The sequence below is a fragment of the Benincasa hispida genome, chromosome 8 (genome assembly GCF_027475165.1).
Source record: "Benincasa hispida cultivar pf3 chromosome 8, pf3_genome.v1.1, whole genome shotgun sequence".
Classification (NCBI taxonomy): Eukaryota; Viridiplantae; Streptophyta; class Magnoliopsida; order Cucurbitales; family Cucurbitaceae; genus Benincasa; species Benincasa hispida.
The window spans coordinates 18,260,410-18,288,399 of NC_143485.1; the positions used below are offsets into that span (position 1 = coordinate 18,260,410).

The 27,990-nt window shown below is 38.4% G+C and overlaps 1 protein-coding gene across 1 annotated transcript; it reads left to right on the forward strand.

Moving 5' to 3' along the window:
* Nucleotides 1–767: 767 nt before the first annotated feature.
* LOC150034411 (uncharacterized) lies at nucleotides 768–27,894 on the forward strand. Its single transcript, XM_090316716.1, has 3 exons — nucleotides 768–5,026; nucleotides 19,836–19,897; nucleotides 27,444–27,894. The coding sequence occupies exons 1-3, from the start codon at nucleotides 1,325–1,327 to the stop codon at nucleotides 27,892–27,894; spliced, it is 4,215 nt and encodes a 1,404-aa protein (XP_090172842.1). The 5' UTR covers nucleotides 768–1,324.
* Nucleotides 27,895–27,990: the final 96 nt, after the last annotated feature.

Below are 27,990 nucleotides of genomic sequence, written 5' to 3' on the forward strand. Positions count from 1 at the left end.
TAATATTAATATTGAGGTCAAATGTTTGATTATCCAGTTTCACGAATAGTAAAAAAGAATAAAATCCATATGAACCTAACTTGGTAGATTAAATATAGTAACCATTCAAACGTTACACTTGTCAGAATATAAAAACGTAACCATCCCAGCCTAGTAACTGAGATAACATTGGCATGATCATGTGTTTTTCGGGTAATCCAGTCCAACCCAAAATGCAAGTTCGAGGAAACAATCCCAATACCCAATATAATCTGTCGAATGTGCACATGTCGAAAAAATCCCATTAGATGTGCTTGAGACACACTAATATTTTCCTAGGGTACAACTTCAGTTTCTAGTCAAATCCTTATAAACATGTTAGCAAGCAAAATCAAGGTTAAAACAATCATTCAAGTAAAACAATGAAAAAACGAGTGATTTAAATCCAAGAAGACACATTCCCGATTATGCCAAGTTTACCAAACCATACATATATATTCAATATCATATATGTATATACAACAAAAAAATATTTGAAAATAAACCACTCACAGTTCACCAGCAGGAATTTTTCTTTCCTGAGCCTTTTCCACTTTCCTAGTTCCTCCCTGATCCGAGCCTGTATTAGTCCAAGAATCAACTTAACATCCTAGGTTTAGGGCTTAAAATTAACTTTAGAATACCTTCTTGATCCTAGCCCTATCTTACCAATCTCAACAGACACTAATCTAGACCTTAGAACGAACCAAAACAACTATAGGTGCAGGAGTTGCCTTTCTGCAGATTGGTTGGGTGCTTGGTGTAACGGTCATGCTTGTCCAGGGCCTGTTGCCCATGGCCGCATGCCCAATCCAACCCCTTTCTAGCTTACTTTCATATCCTGTATTGTATTAGTGTAGTTAGCTTGCTTTCTTTACATTTTCATTGTAAGTGACCACTCGCCCTTTTGCATATGCAAGGGCGCCAGTTGGCTTTTTGTTCAGAATGCACTATATGGGGATAAGACTAACCATCATTTCCTCATACCCGGAGTAGTACTCTATAAAGCCGTTGTTGTTGCTTATTGCTTTCTAGTCTACTACAATCTTTCTTTCTTTATTCACACTCACAAATCTTCTTACGAAAACCTTTTCTCCAAACCCGTTTTCTAAAACCGTTTTCCCTAAAACGGGGGTGGAGGTTGCAAGAGGCACTCGGTGTGCCATCGGCAGTCCGTAATCGAGTTGGCTGGCTTGTTCGTGAGCGGGAACAAGTGCCGCACAATCGCTAAGAGAAGCTTCCGAAAGAGCGATTGTGACAGTTGGTATCAGAGCCAAGGTTGGCTTATAGAGAGAGATCAGTGATCATGTCGGCGACGAAGAACCTGAACAAGTCCCATGTGGACAGATTGGTAGAGATGGAAGAACAAATGCTCTACCTGAGAGAGGTCCCAGATAATGTTCGTTTCCTTGAGACTCGGCTACAAGAAGTTGCCGAGAAAGCCGATGGAATTGATGCGGTGGTAGGCCGCCTAGACGGATTACCCGTCAGAGAATTGATGATGAGGGTAGAGACCCTCGAGACCAAGACAGTACGGTCCGGCAGCTTTGAACGAGGCGATAGCTCCTCGGGCTCTGTTGCCCACATAGAGGAGCGTGTCGAAGAGCTGGACAGCTCCCAAAAAGCAATACTTCAGATGGTAACTGACTTATCTGAAGACTTTCGATCGGCCCTGGATGTCGTCAGAGCCGAGATAGCGGATGTGAGTGCTAGAGTGAATCTCACCATCCGAGCGGTAGGGAACCAAGCCCCACCTGGGGGAGCAATGGCAGTGAGCCGAATAAAAATCCTAGAACCGAAATCCTTCTGTGGGGTGCGAGAAGCGAAAGCCCTGGAAAATTTTATCTTCGACCTTGAGCAATACTTCAAGGCGACGAACACAGTGACTGAAGAGTCGAAAGTCACAATAGCAACGATGCATCTAGTTGAAGATGCGAAATTGTGGTGGAGATCACGATTTACAGACATACAGGAAGGACGCTGCACTATTGATACTTGGGATAGATTGAAACAAGAACTTCGTTCGCAGTTCTTCCCTGAAAATGTCGAGATCTTGGCTCGACAAAAACTTCGAGAGCTAAAGCAAACAGGTAACATCAGGGACTATGTAAAACAGTTTGCAGGACTTATGTTAGACATACGAGATATGTCTGAAAAAGACAAGGTCTTTTGCTTTGTGGAAGGGCTGAAACCGTGGGCAAAATCAAAACTATATGAACAGAGAGTACAGGATCTCCCCTCTGCCTACGCGGCAGCTGAACGGCTGTACGACCTTAGCACTGACTCGCAAGATGTGAGGAAACAATCAACTTCCTCCAATGGGGGAAACAGAAACAGCCGTTCCAGTCCTCCCCGACCTGGGGGAGGAGACAAGAACACAGGGGGGGACCGTAAATCATCCCAACCGAGATCAGGAAACAACTGGCGGGGGCCGCCACAACAGCATAACAATTACAATCGCCCCCTATCTTGTTTCATATGTAGAGGGCCACACAGGGCGGGCGAATGTCCAAATCGAACTGCGTTCAATGCTTTTCAAGCCACATTGGCCTCTACCTCCGAAGACAAGGCTGAACTGGAGGAGACGGTAACCGAGCCAGTGGCAGAAATTGAGAATCCCAGGATGGGGGCATTGAAATTCCTATCTGCACTTCAGAAGAATATGGGAAAGGCGACGGAGCCACTAGAGAAAGGTCTCATGTATGTGGACGCTTGGGTCAACCAAAGATCGGCCAAAACCACGATGGTTGACTCTGGGGCTACCCATAACTTCATGGCTGAAAGGGAAGCTCGCCGCCTGAACTTGAATTGGGAAAGAGATGCAGGGAAGATGAAAGCTGTGAATTCCGCAGCCCTACCAATTACGGGGATAGCGAAGAAAACTCCAGTGAAGTTAGGAGATTGGAAGGGCTTCGTTGACTTCGTAATTGTCAAGATGGATGATTTCGACGTGGTACTGGGAATGGAATTTCTGCTTGAACATAAAGTCATACCAATGCCCCTTGCCAAATGCTTAGTCATTACCGAATCTACACCGACCGTAGTCCAAGCCAGTATCAAGCAGCCAAATGGGGTGAGAATGATCTCAGCCCTCCAATTGAAGAGGGGCCTGGCCCACGACGAACCCACGTTCATGGCCATCCCGATAGAATCAGTTGAGTCCACTGAAGAGGAGATCCCCCAAGACGTTCTATTTGTCTTGGAAGAGTATCGGGACGTCATGCCGAAAAGCCTGCCCAAGTCCTTACCCCCACGAAGGGGGATTGACCATGAGATTGAGTTGTTGCCAGGGGCAAAGCCGCCTGCCAAGAATGCATATCGGATGGCCCCGCCAGAATTGGCTGAGCTTCGGAAACAGTTAGACGAGTTGTTAGAGGCAGGATTTATTAGACCGGCAAAGGCTCCTTATGGAGCCCCAGTACTGTTCCAGAAGAAGAAGGATGGGAGCCTCCGGTTGTGCATCGACTATCGGGCCTTGAATAAGCTCACAGTCCGCAACAAATATCCCCTTCCTATCATCACTGACTTATTTGATCAGCTTCACGGTGCTAAGTATTTCTCGAAGCTGGACCTACGGTCTGGATATTATCAGGTTCGAATTGCTGAAGGAGACGAACCCAAGACGACCTGTGTCACGAGATATGGAGCCTTCGAATTCCTCGTGATGCCCTTTGGCCTTACCAATGCTCCAGCAACGTTCTGTACCCTAATGAACCAAGTGTTTCACGAATACCTCGACAAATTCGTCGTAGTATATCTTGATGACATTGTGGTCTATAGTGCCTCGTTGGAGGACCATCGGCGTCACCTCCAACTAGTCTTTGAAAAGCTGAGGAGAAATCAGTTGTATGTAAAGAGAGAGAAGTGCTCCTTTGCCCAAGAGCGCATAAATTTCCTCGGCCACGTGATTGAGTGTGGTCGGATTGGTATGGAAGAGGGCAAGGTGGCCGCAATTAGAGACTGGAGGGTACCATCATCCGTGACCGAACTACGATCCTTCCTCGGACTAGCCAACTACTATAGGCGGTTCGTAGAAGGATTCTCGAGAAGAACAGGGCCGTTAACCGAACTGTTGAAGAAGGATAGCCAATGGAGCTGGACTCCTGAATGTCAAGCCGCCTTTGAGGGCTTGAAGAAAGTGATGATTGAGGGGCCGGTCCTCGGAATTGTCGACGTGACCAAGCCATTTGAAGTAGAGACTGATGCTTCTGACTTCGCGTTGGGCGGTGTTCTCCTCCAAGACGGACACCCCATCGCGTATGAGAGTAGAAAACTAAATGATGCAGAACGGAGGTATGCCGCCTCCGAGAAAGAGATGTTAGCAGTAGTTCACTGCTTGAGGGCCTGGAGACAGTATCTCTTGGGGGCCAAGTTCGTGGTCAAGACCGACAATAACTCCATTTGTCACTTCTTCAACCAACCGAAGTTGTCGTCCAAACAGGCACGGTGGCAGGAATGTCTAGCGGAGTTCGACTTCCAATTCGAACATAGACCGGGGAAGAACAACCAAGCGGCTGACGCTCTTAGCCGAAAGAGCGAACATGCGGCCCTGTGCATGTTCGCCCGCCTACAAGCAAGTACGTTGAGTGCAACAGTACGAGAAACTGTCAAAACTCACTTGACAAATGATACAGCAACGCAGGCCATCTTACAGTTGGCCAGGGAGGGGAAGACACGCCAGTTCTGGGTGGAAGATGATCTACTATACACCAAAGGCAATCGCCTCTACATCCCCAGATCCGGGGAGTTACGAAGGTCACTGATGAAGGAGTGTCACGACACACCGTGGGCAGGACATAATGGTTGGCAGAGGACTTATGCCCTTCTGAAGCAAGGCTACTATTGGCCAAGTCTTCGAGACGATGTCATGCAATTTACCAAGACTTGCCTTGTCTGCCAACAAGATAAGGTTGAAAGGGCGAAATTAGCGGGTCTGCTGGAACCCCTACCTGTGCCCTTTAGACCGTGGGAGAGTGTGTCTCTCGACTTCATCACCCATTTGCCCAAGGTGGGAGAGTTTGAATCGATCCTTGTTATCATCGACCGGTTCTCGAAATATGCCACGTTCGTCCCAACGCCGAAAATGTGCACAGCCGTGATGACTGCTCAGTTGTTCTTCAAACACATCGTGAAATTATGGGGTGTCCCCATGAGCATTGTTAGCGATCAGGACGGAAGATTCACTGGGACATTCTGGACAGAATTGTTCAGAATATTGGGATCATCACTGAATATCTCCTCTAGCTATCATCCCCAAACCGATGGACAGACGGAACGCTTCAACAGTATGCTCGAGGAATATCTGCGTCACTTTATCGACGCTAGGCAGAAGAACTGGGTCCAGTTGTTAGATGTGGCTCAGTTCAGCTTCAATAGCCAGCAGAGTTCCGCGACCGGAAAAACACCCTTCGAAGTCGTGTGCGGCAGACAGCCACTCATGCCACACTTGGTGGACCACCCTTATGCAGGCAAAAGTCCTCAGGCACATAACTTCACTAAAGAGTGGAGCGAAACCTCTGAGATCGCTCGCGCCTACCTAGAAAGAGCATCGAAGAGGATGAAGAAGTGGGCTGATAAGAAGCGGAGGGCCCTTGAGTTTCAAGCTGGGGACAAGGTCCTGATCAAGCTACGACCGGAACAGTTTCGTTTCCGAGGCCAGAGAGACCAACGGCTAGTAAGAAAATATGAAGGTCCAGTGGAGATAATTGAGAAGGTCGGGAGAACCTCATACAGGGTTCAGTTACCCTCATGGATGAAGATTTATCCTGTCATCCATGTGAGTATCCTGAAGCCCTATCATTCCGATCCCGAGGACGAACAGCGAAACATGCTAAGGCGCCCACCGGTCACGATGAAGAGTTCTGCTGAGAAATAAGTTGCACAAATCCTGGATAAACGTACGCGCCGTATTGGAAGACCCAGACGTGAACTGACAGAGTTCTTAGTGAAATGGAAGGATCTCCCCGACGAAGAGATCAGTTGGGAGCGGGCCGAAGACTTGAAGAATGCAGCTCCAGCCATTGCAGGTTTTGAACAAGGTCGGTTGACGGGGACGTCAACCAATTAAGTGGGGGAGAATGTAACGGTCATGCTTGTCCAGGGCCTGTTGCCCATGGCCGCATGCCCAATCCAACCCCCTTCTAGCTTACTTTCATATCCTGTATTGTATTAGTGTAGTTAGCTTGCTTTCTTTACATTTTCATTGTAAGTGACCACTCGCCCTTTTGCATATGCAAGGGCGCCAGTTGGCTTTTTGTTCAGAATGCACTATATGGGGATAAGACTAACCATCATTTCCTCATACCCGGAGTAGTACTCTATAAAGCCGTTGTTGTTGCTTATTGCTTTCTAGTCTACTACAATCTTTCTTTCTTTATTCACACTCACAAATCTTCTTACGAAAACCTTTTCTCCAAACCCGTTTTCTAAAACCGTTTTCCCTAAAACGGGGGTGGAGGTTGCAAGAGGCACTCGGTGTGCCATCGGCAGTCCGTAATCGAGTTGGCTGGCTTGTTCGTGAGCGGGAACAAGTGCCGCACAATCGCTAAGAGAAGCTTCCGAAAGAGCGATTGTGACACTTGGTACTCCTCTTCAACGTAAGGTAGGCATGCTCAACGCATGGTGAGCTCACTTTAATGCATAGGCCCTCCCCGAACACCTCAATTCTTTCAAACTCTCTCTTTGTAAGTCTTCTTGATGAAACTTTGAGTTGTGAAATGAAATAAGGCCTCTTTAGGGTATTTATAGGCATCCAAGAGGGTTCTTGTCATCCCCCTATGTCCCAACACATGACACTTCACTTGCATGAAAAGTTTATGTGTCAACACCATGTAAAGCCCAAAGCATCACCCTTGTCACCTCCTCTTTGCATGTAGGGCTTAAGTGTCTTCATCATGCATAGGCCAACACGTAGATTCCCTTGAGGTGGTACTCCAACCTTTTGCATATCCCCCCATGTGTCCACCTCATTCTTGGCTCGATTCAAGACTTCATTTGGTCGAGCCACATACCTCATTTAATTGTCAAATTGATTTTTAATGCTCAAGAAACTTTGGTCAATGCATGGTATCTTCATGTTGGGCACATGGTGTCTTCACCATGCCTCTAACTCTACTTAAGTCGTCCTTCCTTGACTCTTGTTTAATTTTCATAGCATGGTTTCCTTCAATGAGAGTCCATAACACTTTTACTCCTCCTTAGTCTCTTCTGTGCGTCAACATAGTCCCCTATGTGCCCACTTTATTCTCTATGCACCCAACATTCCAACCCGTAGGGTTTCCTTCATTTGTAGTGCCATATGTTGTTCAACACTTAGCCCAGTTCTCACCACAACATCCTCATACACTCAATTCTTCCTCTATGCGCCCAACTCTTCCTCAACTTCCTTCTTCCTTAGTTTTCATCTCCTCCTCATAGCCTAGTTCTCTCTTTTGAGCTCATAACATAGTTATACGTCCACTTTACCTCTCCTCACTTCAAGGTATACGCCCAACCCTCTTTCCTTATGTGCCCAACCTCTCGTGGTTGTGCATAGTTCAATGCATGGTTCATTAAATACTTAACCAACTCTTTCTCTAGAAGTCCACCTAATCCTAATTCTCCTAATGAGATCCTTCCATGCGTTAAACACCTTTTAGTATGCGCCCAATCCACTTTTCCATCTCCCACAATGTGTTCAACTTAAGATAATGTATCTAAGGTTAGACCCCTACTTCTCATAGCATGATGCTCATATCATTGTTTTTTATTCTCCTAACATTGTTTCTTATTCTCATAGCATAACTCTCTATGTTCATAGTATAACTCCTCTTTCTTGTAGCATAGTTTCCCTCAATCTCATAGTATAGCTTCCAAGATGTCTTCCATGCATCCTAGGTGACTTCCTTCCCCTTATAATACTTTAAGGCAAAGGTTTTCTTGGAAGTCTCTTATGCGCCCAAGTTGCCGCATGCATCCAACATTATACGCTCAAGATAGTGTTCCTATGCTACGAGTTGAACTGAGTTTATGCTATTATGCTATGACATCACTTGCTATGCTATAAATATACCAATTATGCTACGACTTTTTTGTTGGATTTTATGTCCTAAAACTCGTAGTTTGTAAATTAATAAACATATTCTATTTTGTTTTTCGATAAAGTTGTTATTGAAATTGTAATCTTGAATCCAATAAACTAAGGTCCTGAGGCTATTTAATATAGTTTGAACTTTATGTAGTGACATAAATGTGGATCAAGTTCAAATATATAGCGAAAATGGTCTATAGTATATGAATAAGGTTGGGCACCTTATTCTGGGGACACTATGGATGCGGCCCACTTTGTAGTTAGTACAAACGATGTGATCCTGAATCGTTCATATAGAGATTTGTGAGTGGGGGCATCCTATGTAATGAGTTTGCATAAGACTGAACCATGAAATAGTCACTTTTTACGTTCTAAATGTCGTTTTATGTATAAAACTGACTATTTCGTTAATTGATGACATAGGTAACTTAATCTTAATCTTGAGCTAACTATGAACTCCTGTTCACTCGGAATTATCCTTAGATCTGCATAGGTGAGGGCAGCTCATTATCGCTGGCCCAATAAGCCTCCCATTTCAGGGGTAAAATCAGGTGGATAACTGGGAACATATGGTGCAAGACGGAATTCACTCCTACCCGTTATAGGGATAGTAGATAGGTTGTTCCCTTTAGTACTGAATCCAGGTCTTGAACAAATGGCCCCACTCTCTCCTTGGCCCGAGAGGGATTCGGTTTATAGGTTGGACCTTAAACCAATTGTTTTAGAGGATCAGTGGAACTTAAGGAATAAGATGTAGTCTCGGGGGTAAAACAGTTTTTATGACCCAGCCGAGATTACGAACAACCTATGAAAGATTAGCTTACTAATCATGGTTATATCAAATGGACACAAATATATCTACAGTGAGAGGAGTGCAACTACGGGACTATAGTGGAATGACCCGTTAGTTAACGAATGTTGATTAGCTCCGTCTAAAGAGTTTAGCCAGCTAATCTCAGATCGTTGGAGCCTATGATCTATAGGTCCATTAGGTTCCCCTACTAGCTCATATGGAATTAACTTAGAACAGTAGGATAGAATAATTCGAATTGTTCGAATTAGGTGAAGAGAGAGAAACCGACAAGTATATGCGATATAATGGTCGGTTTTACAGTTTAGAGATATAGCTTTAATATTTAAATATGATTTAAATATCAAGAATATGAATACATTCATATTCGGAAGCTCGAAAATAATGAAAATGGTCAAAGATGTAAAAAGTCAACGACTTTTGACTTTGAAAAATCAAACTTTGACCGACCTTATATTCAAATGTGATTTGAATTTCGAGAAAATGAATGTGGATTCATGCTCGGGAGGTCAAAATTAGTCAACACGAAAAAAATCATAAAAAGTTAAAATGTTGACTTTTTGGTCAAAGTTTGACTTTGACAAAATGACTATTTTGCCCTTTGACTAAAGTTAGTGGGAAAATCCAAACTTTTGTTGGATAATTCCACTAACAAAATAGTGGGCTAGGTGTTGGCTTATAGTGGAGACATTAAGCCCACTTAGATAGTGGATTCTAAGTGTTGGGTTTTATGAATTGATTTCATGCAATTTTGCATGGTCTTTTTCTATAATAAATATGAGCTTTTCAATTTAGTTGAAATTTTTTTGACATTTTTGCCAATTTTAGTTTTCAAAATTGGGCTGGAAAAATAAAAACCCAAACTCAAATTCATTCTTATTTTCCATCTCTTTCTCTTTCTCGATTTTCTTCATTTATCGGGTTCCACAATCCGGTTCTGAGTCCAGAGGATAGTAGGTCAACTCTAGTGATGGTCCGAAAGAGTTCGGGTCGAGATTCAACGAGGAAGAGCGGTTTTTTGGGAGCTTCAAAAGTTGTATGCTATCCATTTTAATTTACTGTTTTTTCCTTCAATTGCATGCTTTTTTCCTTTAAATTAAAAGCAATTAGAGTGTAATTAGATCCTTATTCCGCTGCGTATGTCTCGTGTTCCATCATTTTTCACCTATGCTATGACTTAATTCTCCAACTATGCTATGAGTTGAGTCCCTCTAATAACACTTAGCCAAAATTCTCCATTCTCTTCTATACTAATGGATTCAACTCCCGTTCCCATAGTATAGTTTAGACACTTTGCCAAATTTTAGTTTTCTTAACTTAGCCTACAAGTCCTTCTTAATTTCATGGCTCAAGTGTTGACTTGGCTTACTTTTTAGTTTAGATTGAGGATTTACATATTGTGAGTGCATTGAAAGCATGATTCTATTTTGTTGGGTTGAATTGCTATAACTTGCTATGGTTGGACCGTTGAGAGTGTTCTAAAAACTTGTGTTTATGTTATAGAAAATATGATATCATGTGAAAGTTTTGTTATGTTTGATTGATGCTTAAACTGTTGAGACTGTTCTAAAAACTCATGAAATATGTTACTATAATTATTATATTATTTTGTGGCTTGATATGAACTTGGACGATGTATGCTGCATGTAGACTGATGGTGGCTGTTAGCACCCTTATCAGATCGTGTTCATTCCCTGAGTATGTTTTGGTATTCTTATGGGATCGCTACCTCGATTATGTTATTGTGTCTCTTTGTAGTCACTTCCTATGAAAGCGTGCCTTCAAGTTCGCCCTTTATATCTATGCCTATGCCTATGTCGGGATGCGCACATTTGTCGTGATAGAGATACTAACCTGTACACCTAGTGGGCCCAATAGTGGATCCCTACTAGGTATTTTTATACTCACTCTTTTATTTATATTTTTTTAGGTAAAAGAAAGGACCAAACGGTGAATGACAAGAGGAATCCGTGACTGGGTCTTGGGACTTGACATCGCTTCCACACTTATTTTCTTAGATTTACATGCTTTGGTTTAGGGGTCAAACATTTATTATTCTTTGGTTATTTATTTATTTATTCGTTTATTTATTTGTTTAAATAATTTATTTCAAACTTGAGTTAGGAGTACCCCAAACAGTGAACTTATGTTTTTTGAGATTTTATATTAGAAATTTATTTTATGAAATTCATTTGGATTTAGTTGGATTTTGTGAAAAAGAAAAAGTCGTTTTGAGGTTTATGTATGTATGTAGTAACAATCCTATATGTCATTACAGTTGGTATCAAAGCTTAAGTTTTTAGGTTCTATAAACTGACTTATTATATAAGTCTAGAGTGTCCTATTGGCCAACAACGAATTCTTCATTGTTGCCAGGTACGTTCTTAAAAAAAAATATAGAATACTATGCACAAGATTATGTTGGGTTTATGATCGTAACTGGCATATTCTCTTTAGGAAGGATTTGTTAAAAATTGGTTGCGTATGATTGTCAGAAATGGTATGAACTAGAGGAAGAGGTAGTCGTGGTCGAAATCCTAAAGGCCAGAATCAGGACCTTGAAGTTCAGAATATTCTCGTACTAGTGAATCCACCGCCTAGTGACCCTTTTGGGTCAGAGTGGCAAGGTTTCCAATAAGAAGTCGGACTCGGAATAAGACTGCGCCTCCACAAGCATAAGATTCCCAAGCTTAGGACTCTTTTGCATCGGGAGCGTAGGAGGGTGGAGTCGGTGGGAGTTAGAAAGTTCTGGAAGCTTCAACCCCACTTGATGGCCAAGTTGATGAGGAGGTAATGAAAACACAAATTGGGGAACCTGTTACATCATCTTTGTTGGGGAGGATGCAAGAACTAGTTCGCAGCGCAGTGGCAGAGCAGGTAGCTCAAACTAATCGGACTCATCAAATTCAGACACAACAAGTATCACCCTCGCAAGTCTAGTCAACACAGGTGTAGGTTCATAATCAGAACTTACAAGACTTGCCTTTGAAAGTAAAGCATTTGCAAGATTTTAGAAAGTATAACCTTCCTACGTTCAATAGGCCACTGAAGAACCCAACTAAGGTGGAGTTGTGGTTGTCCACAGTGGAGACAAATTTTCAATATATGAAGTTCCCTAAAGATCATAAACTTCAGTGCGTCGTCTTCTTACTCATTGACAATGCACAATATTGGTGGCACTCGGCAGAACGAATGATAGAAACTAATGGTGGGCAGACAACTTGGGACCAGTTCAAGGAACGGTTCTAAGAGAAGTATTTTTTCGCCTATGAGGTACAACAAGCAAATGAAGTTTATGAATTTGAAGCAAGAAGTTATAACCGTGGAAGAATATGAGGAGGAATTTGATAAGCTTTCTTGCTTTGCCTCTGACCTAGTGCCCATGGAGGCGAAGAAGGCCGTATGAATTGTAAATGGACTAAGAGATAGAGTGCGCGACATAGTGCAAGCTTTTGAGCCGACTACCTATGCGACAACATCTCGTTGTTGGGAATGTTCTGGAACTTGCAGTTTGTAAATTTTGTGTTAAGCATTCTATTTATAAATAAAATATTATTGAGTATTTTATTCAAATAAAGTTGTTGATATTTCATTCTATTATGAAAATCCAATAAATATATCCATAGCTATAGTATGAATACTTTAACTTTATGTGGTGGCATAAATAGGATTAAGTTATAGTATATAGCCTAAATAGTCTATAAGTATATGGATGAAGTTGGGTATTTCATCATGGTAACACTATTGGATGCGGTCTATTTTGTATATTGATACAAATGATATGATCCACAAATTATTCATGTAGAGACATGTGTGAAGGAAATCGGATTCGAGATTTCCATGAGCAGTGGAAAAAAAATTATTCCAAATTACAATCATGAATGAACATTTCATTTATAGTCGTACAGAAACAAGCGGTTATACAATTAGTACAGAAATTACAACATGAATAACTACAAATGCACAAAGGGAAAACTCTACGAACATTTGAAGATGCGTCTCCACGCTCCTTTACGCATGACCACTCGAACAATAGCAACCTTGAACGCTCGATCTACACGACCACAACAGAGCACGAACACTTCGCGCTCGTCCTCAACGATCGCCTTGGTCACGAACTCCTTAGCAACACGAATGACCTCCATAGAACCTCGACGGTGTCGAGTTGAGTATGACACCACCAAAACAAAGCTACCTTGGTATTTTCAGTGTGAGAATCCAGAGGATGGGCTCTGTTCGGACTTAGAATGAGGTAGACGAAGGAGGAAATACCGATCGTGTACGCGACTGGGCAAGTGGGAGATGGCGGAGACCTATCGTATAGGTTGATACCCAATCGTTTAGTTAAAGCTATGTGATCGTCTAGCAAAAGCTATCTGATCGTTTAGCTCATCGTTTAGATCGATCTGTCGCCTATAGACACTACACGATTGTTTAATTTGGGCAAGTGATCGTCTAGCAAAAGCTATGCGATCGTTTGGTAAATACTGTACGATCGTTTAGCTAGCTCAAGCTGTCGTTTTGTAAATCTATATTTACTTGACAACTCCGTTAGTTTCTTTTTGCCAAGAGAAATCTCAAAAAACTTTTATGAAAAACTTTTCAACAGTTACTAAAATTAGGAAAACCATTTTTTTTTTATCTCACGATTACCATGAAAATCCAATAACCACCCACTTAATTGGTTATTAAAAAAAGAATTAATTATCCAATAATTAATATTATTATAAATATAAATGATAAGCAACTTATCATACTATATTTATAACCTATAGTTTTAATATTTCATCTCATGAAACATATAAACCATAGTTCTTTTTCTATTCCATGGTACTTGATGTAAATCTCATTTACATCAATCCTCTACTAGATGTAACTCATACATCAAACTGATTATATCATATATAATCAAAATACTTATTGTCAATTTGAATATTTCAAATCAACATCAAGAACTGATCCTCAACTTAATCCATTGAGCTACTAAGGGGACCTTATGGACCTGTAGCTCGAAGCTCCAACGGTACATGAATAACTGACTAAACTCTTTAATCACGGGATCCACCATTTGTTAACTGCCAGACACTCAACTAAAGACCGACAATTGAACTCTTCTTACCACAGATATATTATGTGTCCATCTTAACGAATCAACAGTGCGACAACCCTTTACAGATCGCTCATAAGTACAGGTGGACCAAAAACCTTTATGCCCCTGTAGTTACATCTGTCTCCTTAAGTACCACTAATCCCTCTAATATACATAAGTCATAGTCCTACTATGACTAAGTCTTCTCTTCCAAAGAGAAGCTGTGACCATTATACTCAAGCTCTGGAATCAGCCCTTAAGGGAGCAATCTCTCTACTTATCCCTACTTCGGGAAAGGAGTGAATTCCATCTTGTGGATTGAGTACCCAGCTCCCAGATTAGACAAGTCCCCAAAAAGGTAGGCATGTTGAGTTGGCAATCTGGCCACTCTCACCCATACTAATCAAAGGACCGCCCTCAAAGCCAGGAGTTCCTAAAACACTCAGGATTGAGGTCGTGTCACCTATGGTCGTTTAGTTGAGATGTAAGTCTCTAGTATCAACGACATTATATACAGAGTCAAATCATCTCGTGGTCCAGGTCATATACAAACTTTTTGTATAGGACACCCTCGCTCGCACGTCGCATGAATGGTTAGGATCTACCATCTGTAGTAGTTTACAACACTTGCAAACCTCTACAAAGCGGGTTGTATCCATAGTGTCACTAGGATCAGGTATCCCATCTTAATCCTTATACTACAGACCTATTTAGGTTATCACTTAAGGCATGATCCACTTGTATATCACATATACATGCTTAAGTTCACATAAGATAACCAAGGAGCTTTGTTTATTGGATATGAGTAAATGCCAGAATTAAATAACACTTATTTTATTCATTAAACAATGTGTATCTTTACAGAACAACGAGACTCTGGGAGAATTAGGACACCAATCCCAATAATGTGAGTGGGGGCATCCTATGTAATGAGTTTGCATAAAACTGGACCTCGAAATAGTCACTTTTCTTTATAACAATCGTTTACTTTTAAAACTGACTATTTCAAACTAAAATGACCTAGGGTAACACGGTCTTAATCCTGATCTAACTATGAACTCCTGTTTATTTTGGGATTATTCTTTGATCTGCATAGGTGAGAGTAGTCCAACAACACTGCTCAATAATCCTTCCATTTTGGGGATAAGACCGGGTAGATAGCTGGGGATATAGCTATGCAAGATGGAATTCACTCCTACCCGACTAAGGGTTAGCAGATAGGTTGTTCTCTTAAGTGTCGATGTCTAGTCTTGAACAACGGGGCCCCGTCTTCTCTTGGTAGAGAGGGATATGATTTATAAATGGTATTAGAATCAGTTGTTCAATATTGAGTCAGTAGGAGCTTAAGGTGCAAGATGTATTTGCAGGGGTAAAATGGTAATTTTGACCCAGCTGTAAATACGAACGACATGTGAATGATCGACTTACTGATTATGGTCGAAATGGACAAAAATATATCTATAATGAGGAGAGTGCAACTATTGAGCTATAGTGGTGTGCCTTGATAGTTAACGAATAGTAATTAATTCGGTTTAAAGGGTTTAATTGATTAATTACAAATCGTTGGAGTTCATGATCTGTAGGTCCACTAGGTCCCTCTACTGGCTCATAATTAGAATAGCAAATTGAGTATTAATTGAATGAATTTTGGAATTAGAGTTATGAATTTGAAATGTTCAAGTTCAATTATTAAGGTTTTTCAATTTATTGTATTTAATACAATTAATTAAAATCGTTTAATTTAGTTGAAGTTAAACAAAATTGGAGAATCAATTAATATTCAAATTATGATTTAAACATGAAATTGAATCATATTGGTGGAATTAGTGTTTTATTGATTTAATATTAAGATATAAGTTAATATTATTTTAATTAAAAGGTTTAATTGAAATAAAATAAAAATTACTTTTATATAAATTAATTTTTAAATAATTTGTAAAAATGATTTAAAATAAACTTGTTTTATTTAAAATAAAAATAAAAATCAATTTTTGAAATTGATTAAAAATCAAAGAGAAGTGGAAAAATCCATTGTCTCTTATTGATATATCATCAAATTCCACCAAATTAACTCCAAGGAGGAGCTGCCCTCCTTGCAGCCTTGTGTGTTTGCAAGAAATCAGTCTATAAAATGCATCTTCATGCATGGATTTGTACAGAGCAACTGGGATTTCTAACTGTTATGCTGAAGAGTTGAAAGCCCTTCTCAACCCACCTAAAGTTCATCATCTATTCAGCTTCATTTGAGTGTTTCCACCATATATTCCTTCTCGAGCCTTGTGGAGAAGATCTTGGTGGTGGTCTTGTTGAAATTTTAATCTCAATCTTGAAATAATTTTACTGAATTCGTGGATTAAGTCTTTAAAGGTAATGTTTGCTTTAGACCCTCTTTGAATTTTACTTGAATAACATGTTTAAAACTTAAATTAAGTATAGTTAGAGTGCTTATTGATTCTGATTTGTTCCGCTGCATGTTAGATTACTTTTTCATTCATGTAGTAGCTCGGGTAGGTTGCCCATTAGGGGAGGCATTCTTGAAATCATTGGTAATGGAATCTAGCTTGGGCCAGAAAAGAAATGTAGATTTTAAAGCTCCCTAAGTCACCACGACATTTTATGCAACAAATTTCTTAAATTGGAGGGATCTGGAGGGGTAGACCCGTATGTGTAAGAGTTAACTACTAACATGCGAAAGCATTCTGAATTCTAAGCACTCTAACTACATTAATTTTAAGATTAAAACATGCATGTTTAAAAAGGAAAAATAGGGTTTCAGTAAACAACCTTTGTAGAAACACCAAATTGATGCAACCCTTGCTTGAATTTGATCACGAACTTGTCGTGGACTATCACTAGAGTCTTCTCCGCTATTCTCCGACCTTAGAATGGATTGTGGGATCCTTTTTGTACCAAAATTTGAAGGGAATTTAGAGAGGAGAGAGCCTTTTGGTGTAGGATTTTGAGAGAACTTGTTTTAGCTTCAAAAGAAAAACTATTCAACCCTTTTCTCAACTAATTTCTTTCTTATTTAAAGAAGAAAGACATGTAACTCAATTGCATGTAATATTGACACCCAATTAACACAAATTTAGTGGGATTCATGGTGTTAATCAAAGTGGAGAATGTGAGAACTTTCCACTAAGTTGAAATTCATTTATAAATTGAATTTCACAAATTCAATTTAAATGAATTTTAATTTTAATTTAAAAATAAAAATAAATTCTAATTAATTTTTAAATAAAATTAACTTCTTTTAAATAATTTTAAATAAATTAATTTAACAATTAATTTTAAATAAAATTAATCTTAAAAAATTAATTAAAAAATTTAATTAATCAAAATAATTTAATATCAAATATTAAATTAATAAAACACCAATCTCAAATGTGAATTTCCATTCACATATACAATATTTAAATCAAATTTAAATATTTACAACTCTCCAATTTTGTTCAATTCAATAATTAAGCTATATAATTACGTTAACTATATTGTATATAATTAACTATAATTCCCTATTCCGAATTTGAACGTTCCAAATTCTCATCACACAGTTCTAGGGTTTAGTCCGATATGAACTAGTAGAGGAACCTAATGGACCTACAGATCATGAGCTCTAACGATTCGAGATTAACCGTCTAAACTCTTTAATCTAATTAACCAACATTCGTTAATTATCGAGACACTCCACTAAAGCCCAATAGTTGTACTCTCCTCACTATAGATATATTTCTGTCCACTTGATTTAACAAGGTTAGTAAATCATTCATAGGTTGTTCGTAATTATAGTTGGGTCAAAATTACCGTTTTACCCTTGTAATTATATATTGCTCCTTAAGTTCCACAGATCCTCTAATGAACAATTGGTTTATGGTCCAACCACCAAACTAAGTCCTTCTAAGGCCAATAAGAGGGTAGGGCTCCTTGTTCAAGACCTAAAGTCAACACTTAAAAGAGCAACCTATCTACTATCCCTAGAATCAGATAGGAGTGAATTTCGTCTTGTAGAACTATGTCCTCAGCTATCTACTCGGTCTTACCCCTAAAATGGGAGGCTTATTGAGTCGGTGATGTTGAGCCATTCTCACCCATGCAGATTAAAGGATAATCCTGAATAAATAGAAGTTCATAGTTAGCTTAGGATTAAGATTGAGTTGCTTAGGTTATCGAATTGAAATAGTTAATATTAACAGTAAATGACATTATAAAGTAAAAGTGACTATTTCGTGGTTTGGTCTTATGTAAACTCATTGCATAGGATGCCTCATCTCACATGTCTCCACATGAATGATTCAGGATCACATCATTTGCATCAAATACAAAGGGGACCGCATCCATAAGTGTCCCCAGGTTAAGGTACCCAACTTTATCCCTATACTATTGACTGTTTTGGCTATATACTCGAACTTGATCTACTTTTATGTCTCCACATATAGATCAAGTATTTATGTTATAACTAGGGGTTCTTAGTTTATTGGATTTAGGGTTAAAAATGTGCAATTCACATATTCAATAATATTTTTACTGAATAAACCTCAATAACAACTTTATTGTAAAATAGAATATTTTTAATGTTTACAAACCACGAGTTTTAGGACATACAACTCAACAGTATGCATATTCTATGGAAAATGCCACTAAGGGCGTGGTTTGGTTGGCACAGAGACATGTTGTAGATGCAAGCAAGCGAGGCATATAGTTGATCAATGCCTTGGTGTTCAGATTGGAGGTGGTCAGTCTTCAAGTATGCCTCATGGGAGATCGAGTAGACAGAAACAACATGGTCGAGTCTATACTACGACTCAACTAGAGGTTGATATGCCAGGCATGGTGGTGATAGGTATGCTCCCAGTATTGGGACACTATGCCTTGCTGTTATTTGATTCTGGCTCATCTTGTTCATTTATATCATCAGTGTTTGTTAAGCATGCTATGCTAGAACTAGAGTCTTTAAACTATATTTTATCAATTTTTACTCCATCTAGAGAAATTATGTTAGCAAATGAGAAGATAAAAGCATGTCAGATTGAAATAGCAAACTATGTATTAGATGTGACTTTAATAATGTTGGACATGCGAGATTTTGATTTGATAATAAGCATCAATTGGTTGGCTGCCAACCATACCAGTATTGATTGCTCCCTAAGAACGTGGTTTTTAACCCTTCTGCGGAAGCTAACTTTAAGTTTAGAGGGGTCGGGACTGTGGTCTTGCCCAAGGTAATTTCTGCTATGAATGTCAACAAGTTGCTTAACAAGTATCTTGACCAATGTGCTTGATCTAGAGGCTCTGAGGTTACTTTGTCTCCTAGGATTGGCACCATATAGAGAGATAGACTTCACTATTGAGTTAGAACTAAACACTACTCTTATATCTAAAGCTCTGTATAGAATGGCTCCAGTAGAATTGAAAGAGCTTAAGATTTAATTGCAAGAGTCACTTGACAAGGGTTTCATACGTCCAAGTATGTCATCATGTTGTGCACCAGTGTTGTTTGTAAAGAAGGATAATCCGTTACGCTTATGCATAGACTATAGAGAGTTGAACAAGGTAACCATCGAGAACAAGCATCCTCTCTACAAGATTGATGATCTGTTCGACCAATTATAGTGGGCTACAGTTTTCTCCAAGATCGCTTTACGTTCAAGGTATCATCAGTTGAGGATAAAAGCAATGACATTCCTAAGAACGCTTTTCATTCTAGATATGGATATTATGTGTTCATTGTGATGACGTTTGGCTTGTTCAATGCTCTTGTTATATTCACGAATCTGATGAATAAGGTGTTCAACGATTTTCTTGACACTTTTGTGATACTCTTTATTAATGATATTTTGGTATATTCCCAGATAGAAATGGAGCATGGGGAACATCTTAGGAAGGTCTTGGGAATGCTGAGGGAAAATAAGTTGTATGCTAAATTCTCCAAGTGTGAATTCGGGCTACGATAGGTGTTCTTTCTGTGGCATGTGGTGTTGAAAGATGGAGTTTCGGTGGATGCCATGAAGATCGAGGTAGTTATGAATTGGCCTCATCCTACCACAGTCAGTGAAGTGCGTAGTTTCCTGGGGCTAGCTGGTTATTATCGTCGGTTTGTAAGGGATTTCTGAAAGGGAGTTTCTTTTGTTTGGAGTAAGGCTTGTGAAGAAAGTTTTCAGGATCTTAAATAAAAGTTGGTTTTTGCACCAGTTTTTACAGTGTCAGATGGATCAGGGAGTTTCGTTATTTATAGTGATGCCTCTAAGATGAAGGGATCGAATCCCAAGCGGAAGTGTCTAAACGCCTTACATTTAGAAATTTTATTTTTAAAGAAACAAAAACAATAAAATAAAACATGTAATTTTAGGATAAACATTCAAAGAAAACATAGGCATGCTTGAAAAAGGAAGAATAGGAGAAATCACAACATACCTTTGTTGATTCCTCTAATTTTCTTCTTCCACCATTGTTAATAATCTCAAACTTCTCTAACGTAGAAGGACACCACCAATGAGGTCACCTTGCTATTCTTTAGGATTCAAAGAACTTGGAAGTGTGGTCTCCAAGAACTTTGAGGAGAAAAAGGGTAGAGAATTCTAGGAAAAGTTAGAGAGAAGGTGGAGTCTAGTTTTTGTATGATATCATAACCTTACCTAAAATGGCTATAAAGATGTATTTTTATGGAGAAGGGTTAACCCCCTCTCCAAGAATTTCCTTTTATGCCTTTAGTGTTAATTAATTAAATAACCCTTATTTAATTAATTGACACATTAATTAAATAACCATATATTAAATCCTATTTAATATACATTTAATTAATCATCATAAACATCATATATTCATGCTAACCTCCAATCTCCATTATTTCTTAATCAATTAATCAACCATTAATTAATTAATTAACTATTTTAAATCATATTTGATATGAAGTTAATTAATATATAAATATCACATATTTATATGTATACATCTCTTTATGAATCTAATTCATACGTATCTAATATTTGAATCTTATTCAAATATCTCTCTCTTACATAATTTGGATTATAGATCATATCTATAGTTAACCATAATCATTCCTCGTTAATATCCTTTTGTGAGCTAGCAAGGGGACCTTATAGACCTACAGATTAGAAGTTTTAATGATATGAGATTAATTGATTAAACTTCTTTAATCCAATTAATAAATATTCATTAACTACCGATCACTCCACTAAAGACCGTAACTGCACTCTTCACACTATAGATATATTTATGTGTCCATGGATATAACCAATTAATAGAGCGATGACCCTTCACAAATGCTTATAACTACAGCTGGGTCAAAATACCGTTTTACCCCTATAGTTACATCAACTCCTTAACTACCACTGATTCCTTTAATGAACAAACAGTTTGTAGTTCAACTATAAACTAACACCTCTTAGGCCAGTGAGAGGTTGATACCTTATTGTTCAAGACTCGGAATCAGCTATTAAGAGAACAATTTATCTATTTTCCCAAGGAATGGGAATGAGTGAATTCCATATTGTGTAGTCATATTCCTAGCTTCTTAATCAAACAAATTCTCAAAATGGTAGGCTTAACGAGTCAGTTATCATGGTCACTCTCACCCATACAAATCAAAGGACTGCCGTTATAAATAGGAGTTCACAACTCACTTAGGATTAAGGTCAAGTCTCCTATGGTCATCTTAGTGAAATATTAGTTTCTTCAAGTAACGGTGTTATAGAGAGAAATTAATTATTTCGTGGTTTGTTCTATGTATAAACTTCTTTATACAGGATATAGGATCCCCCACTCACATGTCTCTATATGAACAATATGGTTCATATTGTTTTTAACACTTACATCTCATGTAACAATTACAAAGTGGGTCGTATGTGTAGTGTTACCAGGATAAGACACCCAACCTTCATCCATTTACTACATACCTATTAGGTTATTACTTGAACGTTAACCACCTGTATGTCAACCACATACTGTTCAAGTGACATCATATAACCTTGGATCTTAGTTTATTGGATTGAATTAATGTTGTCTAAATGTTAAATAAAATACCTATGATTTTATTAGATAAATAATTTGTATAGATTTAGGACATCAATTCGAACAATCTTCCATTTGTCCAAAGCTAGTGAAATGTATCAATATATAATAAAAGATGAGTGGGAAAGTAAAGTGTCAATATACAATACAATAAACTAGGACATACAATATACCCAATAAAATCTCCCACTTGTCCTAACTTAGGTGACTCATATCTCGTAGACCTAGACCTTCCAAGTGACCCTCAAATACTTTAGCCGTGAGAGCCTTTGTAAATGGATCAACAATATGTGCTCTGAGGCAATCTTTGTGACAATCACATCTCTTCGTTGTACAATCTCTCTAATAAGATGATACTTGCGCTCTATACGCTTTCCACATTTGTAGCTAGGAGGCTCCTTGGAGTTTGCCACAGTACCACTGTTATCACAATAAAGTGTGATAAGCAAGGACATATTTGGAACAACTTCCAAATCTGTGAGAATTTATTTGAGCCAAACAACTTCTTTAGAAGCTTCGTAGGTAGCTACATACTCAGCCTCCATGGTGGAATTTTCAATACAACCTTGCTTAATGTTGCGTCATATTATAGCTCCTCTATTAAGAGTGAACAATGATCTTGATATGGATTTCCTTGAATCTTTATCACTATGAAAATCAGAGTCAATATATCCTGTAAGGATTTCCTTGAATCCTTATCAGTATGAAAATCAGAGTCAGTATATCCTATTTGTTTCTAGTATGTATTTACTGCCTTTTTAGTATTTCTCTTTATTTTGATACATTTACATTATGACCTCAATGATAATACTTGTGCTAACCAACATTTAGATTTGTTAAGATAGGCATTTAGAACTCAATTTTAGGATCTCATCCTTTGGATACATTACTTGAAGTTAGTATGCGCGTAAGCTTTACCTTAAACCTCATTTGCAAAATTTTTCTAAGGATACCTCATAACTTGATATCAATAATGAAGACCTTGTTACCTTCAAAATTTAGGGGGTGGGAGAGGTTTAAGTTAATGTGTTTAAAATTTGAAAATTTCCTTATTACTCACATTCTATAAAAAAAAAGTTTAGTTGTGATTAACACTTGCTCGCATGAAACTTATGGAGGCAAGCCAAAACGAAGGTGGGTAACCATGATAAACACAAGCATCATAATAAATAAATTGCAATTCCAATGTCTAGGCTCAAGAAAAAATCCGGCTAAGACAAGAGTTGAGTTGTAAAGGGTACTCATTCGTAGTTGGATGTCTGCATGACACCTGTGGGAGTAAACCAAAATGAAGGCGAGTTACCCAAATCAACGCATAGATTCTAGAAATAAACATAATATACATACAATAAAAGTAGTAAAAAGGAGCCTTTTTATTTTTGAAACATTAGCGCATCGCTAAAAAGAGAGATAAGATTGTCTGGAAATAAGTAAGGGTGTTTTGAAAAATAAACTTGTTGCATTTAAATTAGGGAAATATTTTCATAGGAGAGTGAATAGAGCTTTGAGGTGGATTGCTAGTGTGATAAATTTTAAAACTAAGAAGCATGTTGAGAGGTCAAGGTAATGCATCAATTTGAGTTGAGATATATGTTAAGACTTTAAATATATGCTTTAGGACCAGGATTGTTCTAAATTTAGGGGTGTGATAACTTGTATAAATACAAGTTATTGTATCTTTTTATTTAGAATAATTAGAAAAAATTAGAGGAAAATGCATTAACTCGATATGAAACTCATGCAGATAATTACACATTGCGTTCATGCATTACAAAACTAAAAAGTTTTGAAATTATAAAATCTAACATCTTTGAATGAAATGAAGTAAAATGTTGACCAAGGAAATAAAAGTTGCAGCTATTGACGCATTGAAAGTGATTAGATTGATGCCCAATCTTGCACGCAGAGGACCACACATTAAGCAGACAACATAAAAGAAAACGACAAAGCGCGTGAGCGGTGGATGTCAAATCAAAATGCAAGTTGGTAGCTGATTTGAGATATTCACAGTAGAGTCAATGAACTTATGACGAGAGTAGTTGTCGTAGCAGAGCATGGAATTAAATGCAAAGGTATCGGCGAATCATTAGAAAGAGGCAAGGAAACCTCCCTTCTTGATGCCTATAAATAGCCCATAAAAAAATGGCTAAGGACAATAGACTTCCCATCGAGAGATAGGTTGAAGCTCTGCTCAAACTCTACCTCAGTCTGCCATTATCACCACTCCTTCAAGCTTTTCCTTGATGAATTCCGAGTTAGAACTCAGTCTTCTTCTCTGAAAAAAGAGAGAGAGCCCCATCGCCATCATTACAGCCACCATTCAAGCTGTAGGAAGCAAAATATTGTGACTGGCGACTTGACACTTTCATTCTATGTTCTTTATCATATTTTTCTTTTCATTTACATTTGTATTAAGTAATTGGGTTTGAAAACTCATTCTTCTTAATATAAATATGATTTCCTCCACATTCCATCCATTCATGTCTATTCTCTCTTTCATCACGTGCAACTGATTTCCTAATGGGTCGAGAAGATTGCAACTAGCATTTTCACAAGTTATGCATGAGTCAAAGTTCATCTTGTTAATGTGTGTTTATTACATTGCTTAGATCTATATGATAAATTAATTTAACTAGAAATAATCAATTGCTTGAAAGAGTAAGTGATTATGGATCTCATTGACAAGGAGAGAAGTAGCTTTAGAGATAAAGTCAACCTCTTTTGTGAAATTAACCATCACATGCACTCTAGAGATAAAACAAATGTGGCATAAAAACATCGAGAGATGAGTGATTCATTTATGAGTTAATACATGGATGCAGACTCATGCATTGCTTAAGAAAATACCAATAAGCCTTCTCAACCCTGTTTTAGTTAGTTGTACGAAACATTCTCAATGCATATTTGAAAAACTCATCGAATTAAGATCAAACATTAATTTCAACATATCTCAGTCGACAGTCCCTATGTTCGACCCTGGACTCACCAGGATTCTATTTAAGCTTGCACTTGGGTCTTAATAGATAAAACATTTAAGATTCATTATTCATTTCCATTAGTAAGAAAGACACGATATAAGACTCTAAAATTACTTACCACTCTGAAACGCAACAAGTTTTTGGCACCATTATCTGGGACTTCAATAACTAATCTGTGTTTGAAATTTTTGTTTTTGATTTTCGCAGCCACTCAATAGCAAGGGTATTGTGCATTTGACCGAGAAGTGTTGCAAAACATTATATGAGTGAAGGAACCACGCCTGAGCCATTGTAAAACCTTAAATTGAGTGGACTTTTCATAGAAGAATTAGAATAAATCGAAAATGAAGACAGAAGAACAGAACTAGACTCATGGAAGATCAGTAGAACGATCAGAATGCGGTCAACAATGCGGCCAACGATGCAGTCAACAACAAATTGGCACAAGCTAATCCCATACTTCTTGTAAATAATAGGAATTTATCTATAAGAGAGTATGTGTCACCTAATTTATACGATTTTTCACCTGGAATTATGCGACCAATAGTTGGAAGGGTCAAGTTTGAAATGAAGTGAGTAATGCTCCAAATGATCCAAGCAGCTGAACAATTTGGAGGAGCGCCAAACGAAGACCCTCACACCCCTTTAAAGACCTTCATTGGGATATAACACATTTGTGATCCTAAATATCACTGCAGAGGAGATTTGGTTGTTCTTGTTTTCGTTCTTTTTAAAGGACGAAGCAAGACAATGGGTCTATGCTTTAAAACCAGACAAAATTACTTCTTGGGAGCAGATGGTAGTGAAATTTATGAAGAAATTCTTCCTACCTACTGAAAATGCAAAAAGATGAAGAGAAATTACCAACTTTCAACAAAAGGATTGGGAGACTCTGAGTGACGCATGGGCAAGATTTAAGAGATTAGTGAAAAATTGGCCGCATAATGGTCTATTGGATTGCGTGTAGATGAAGATTTTTTATGATGGACTTACTAAAGCGTCAGACTGCAGCAGACTCTGCTACGGTAGGGGGCCTATTAGAAAAGACATATACTAAGGCAAAGACCATTTTTATGATGGAAGCTCTATAGCAAATGTCAACCTACATTAAATTTCTGAAAGACATATTGTCCAAAAAGAGGAAGCCCTACTCAATAGGTGGAATAGATGTAGGTCGCGTTTGTGTGACCTTGAAGCAAACATTAATTTGATGTCTTTGTCAATCTTCAAGAAATTGGGGATTGAAAAAGCTCAACCTATAAACTCTTCAACTCATTGATCATTCAATTACATATCCCAAGGGCAAGACTGAAGATGTTTTAGTTCAAGTAGACAAATTCATTTTATTATCTTGGACTATGAGACCGAAAAAAATATCCCAATCATTCTTGGCAGTTCTTCTCTATCCACCGAGAGGTTTTTTCTTATTTATTATTATTTTTTTAAATTTTTATTGATGTTCACAAAGGTGAACTCACCATGTACGTAAATGACCAACAAGTAAAATTCAATGTATTCAACGCATTAAAGTGTCCTGACGAGCTGAAATCATGCAATCTGAAAGAGGATGTGGAATGGACCAGTGAGGTGGATGGAAGTGAATCGGAACTATCAGTAAAAAGTGAAGAAGAAGAATATTTGGATCAGTCTATGCGTTAAGCGACCTAAAAAGAAAATTTGAATCCCTTGATCTTGACAGTAGAGAAAACCAAGAAGACAAAGTCATCTTTGGAAGAACCACTAATTCTAGAACTAAAAGCACTATCAACACATTCGAAATATGCCTACCTAGGAGAGAACAATACGTTGCCAATTATTATCTCATCCTAGCTGAGCACATCAAATGAAGAAGCACTTATGAAAATCTTGAAGAAGCATAGCAAGGCTATAAGATGGAGACTCAAGGATATTCAAGGTATAAGTCTGACGTACTGCATGCATAAAATACGACTTAAAGAAGAACATATAGGATCTGTACAATGCCAACGAATGCTAAACCCTGCTACGGAAGAAGTCAAAAAGAAATAATAAAATGGTTCGATGCAGGAGTCATTTACCTTATTTCTGACAACAAATGGGTCAATCCTGTGCAGTGTGTCTCTAAGAAGGAGGGATGATAGTAATTGCCAATAGTAACAACAAGCTCATATCCACAAGGACAGTTATTGGGTTACTGAAAGCTCCATGCATCTACAAAAAAGGATCACTTCCCCCTACCTTTTATGGATTAAATGTTGGACCGCTTAGCTGGCAAGGAGTTCTTCTGCTTTTTGGATGGATATTATGGAACCTTCGTGTTTCGACGCATGCCTTTTGGCTTGTGTAACGCATTGACCTTCCAACGGTGTATAAAGGCCATTTTTCAAAATTCTTGGAGCACTCGGTTGAAATTTTCATGGATGACTTTCCAGTATTGGGAATTTTTATGATGAATGCTTGATGAATTTGGAGGTTGTTCTCCAACGCTGTAGTGGAAACAAATTTGGTGCTGAATTGGGAAAAATGCCACTTTATGTTAATCGAAGGAATAGTTTTAGGACACAAGGTTTCAAAGGATGGGTTGGAGGTCGATCCTGCCAAGATCGATGTGATTGTTGAACTTCCTCCTCCAACGAACGTTAAGGCATTGAGAAGTTTTCTAGGATATGCCAGATTTTACAGGAGTTTCATCAAGGGATTTTCCCAAATAGCTAAGCCTCTGAACGCGTTGCTTGAGATTAACAAAACTTATCATTTTGATGAGAAGTGCCATCAAACCTTCCATACTTTAGCTAATGCATTGACGACTGCCCTCATTCTGATTACACCTAATTGGACGCAAACTTTTGAGCTGATGTGTGATGCCAGCGATGTAGCAGTGGGAGCAATGCTGGGTCAATGCAAGAAAGATTGGTTCACCTGATAGCGTAAGCTAATAAAACTCTAAATGATGCTCAGGAAAAATACACATCGACAGAAAAAAAGTTACTAGCCGTAGTTTTTGCAGTGGAGAAATTTC

What these genes read in the sequence shown, in the direction of transcription:
- LOC150034411 (XM_090316716.1), top strand. Translation starts at nt 1,325, where the DNA reads ATGTCGGCGACGAAGAACCTGAACAAGTCCCATGTGGACAGATTGGTA. An exon ending in TCATCACCCATTTGCCCAAG is followed by an intron (nt 5,027 to 19,835) that starts GTGGGAGAGTTT and finishes GTATATTCCCAG; the next exon opens with ATAGAAATGGAGCATGGGGA. An exon ending in ATGCTGAGGGAAAATAAGTT is followed by an intron (nt 19,898 to 27,443) that starts GTATGCTAAATT and finishes ATGAATTTGGAG; the next exon opens with GTTGTTCTCCAACGCTGTAG.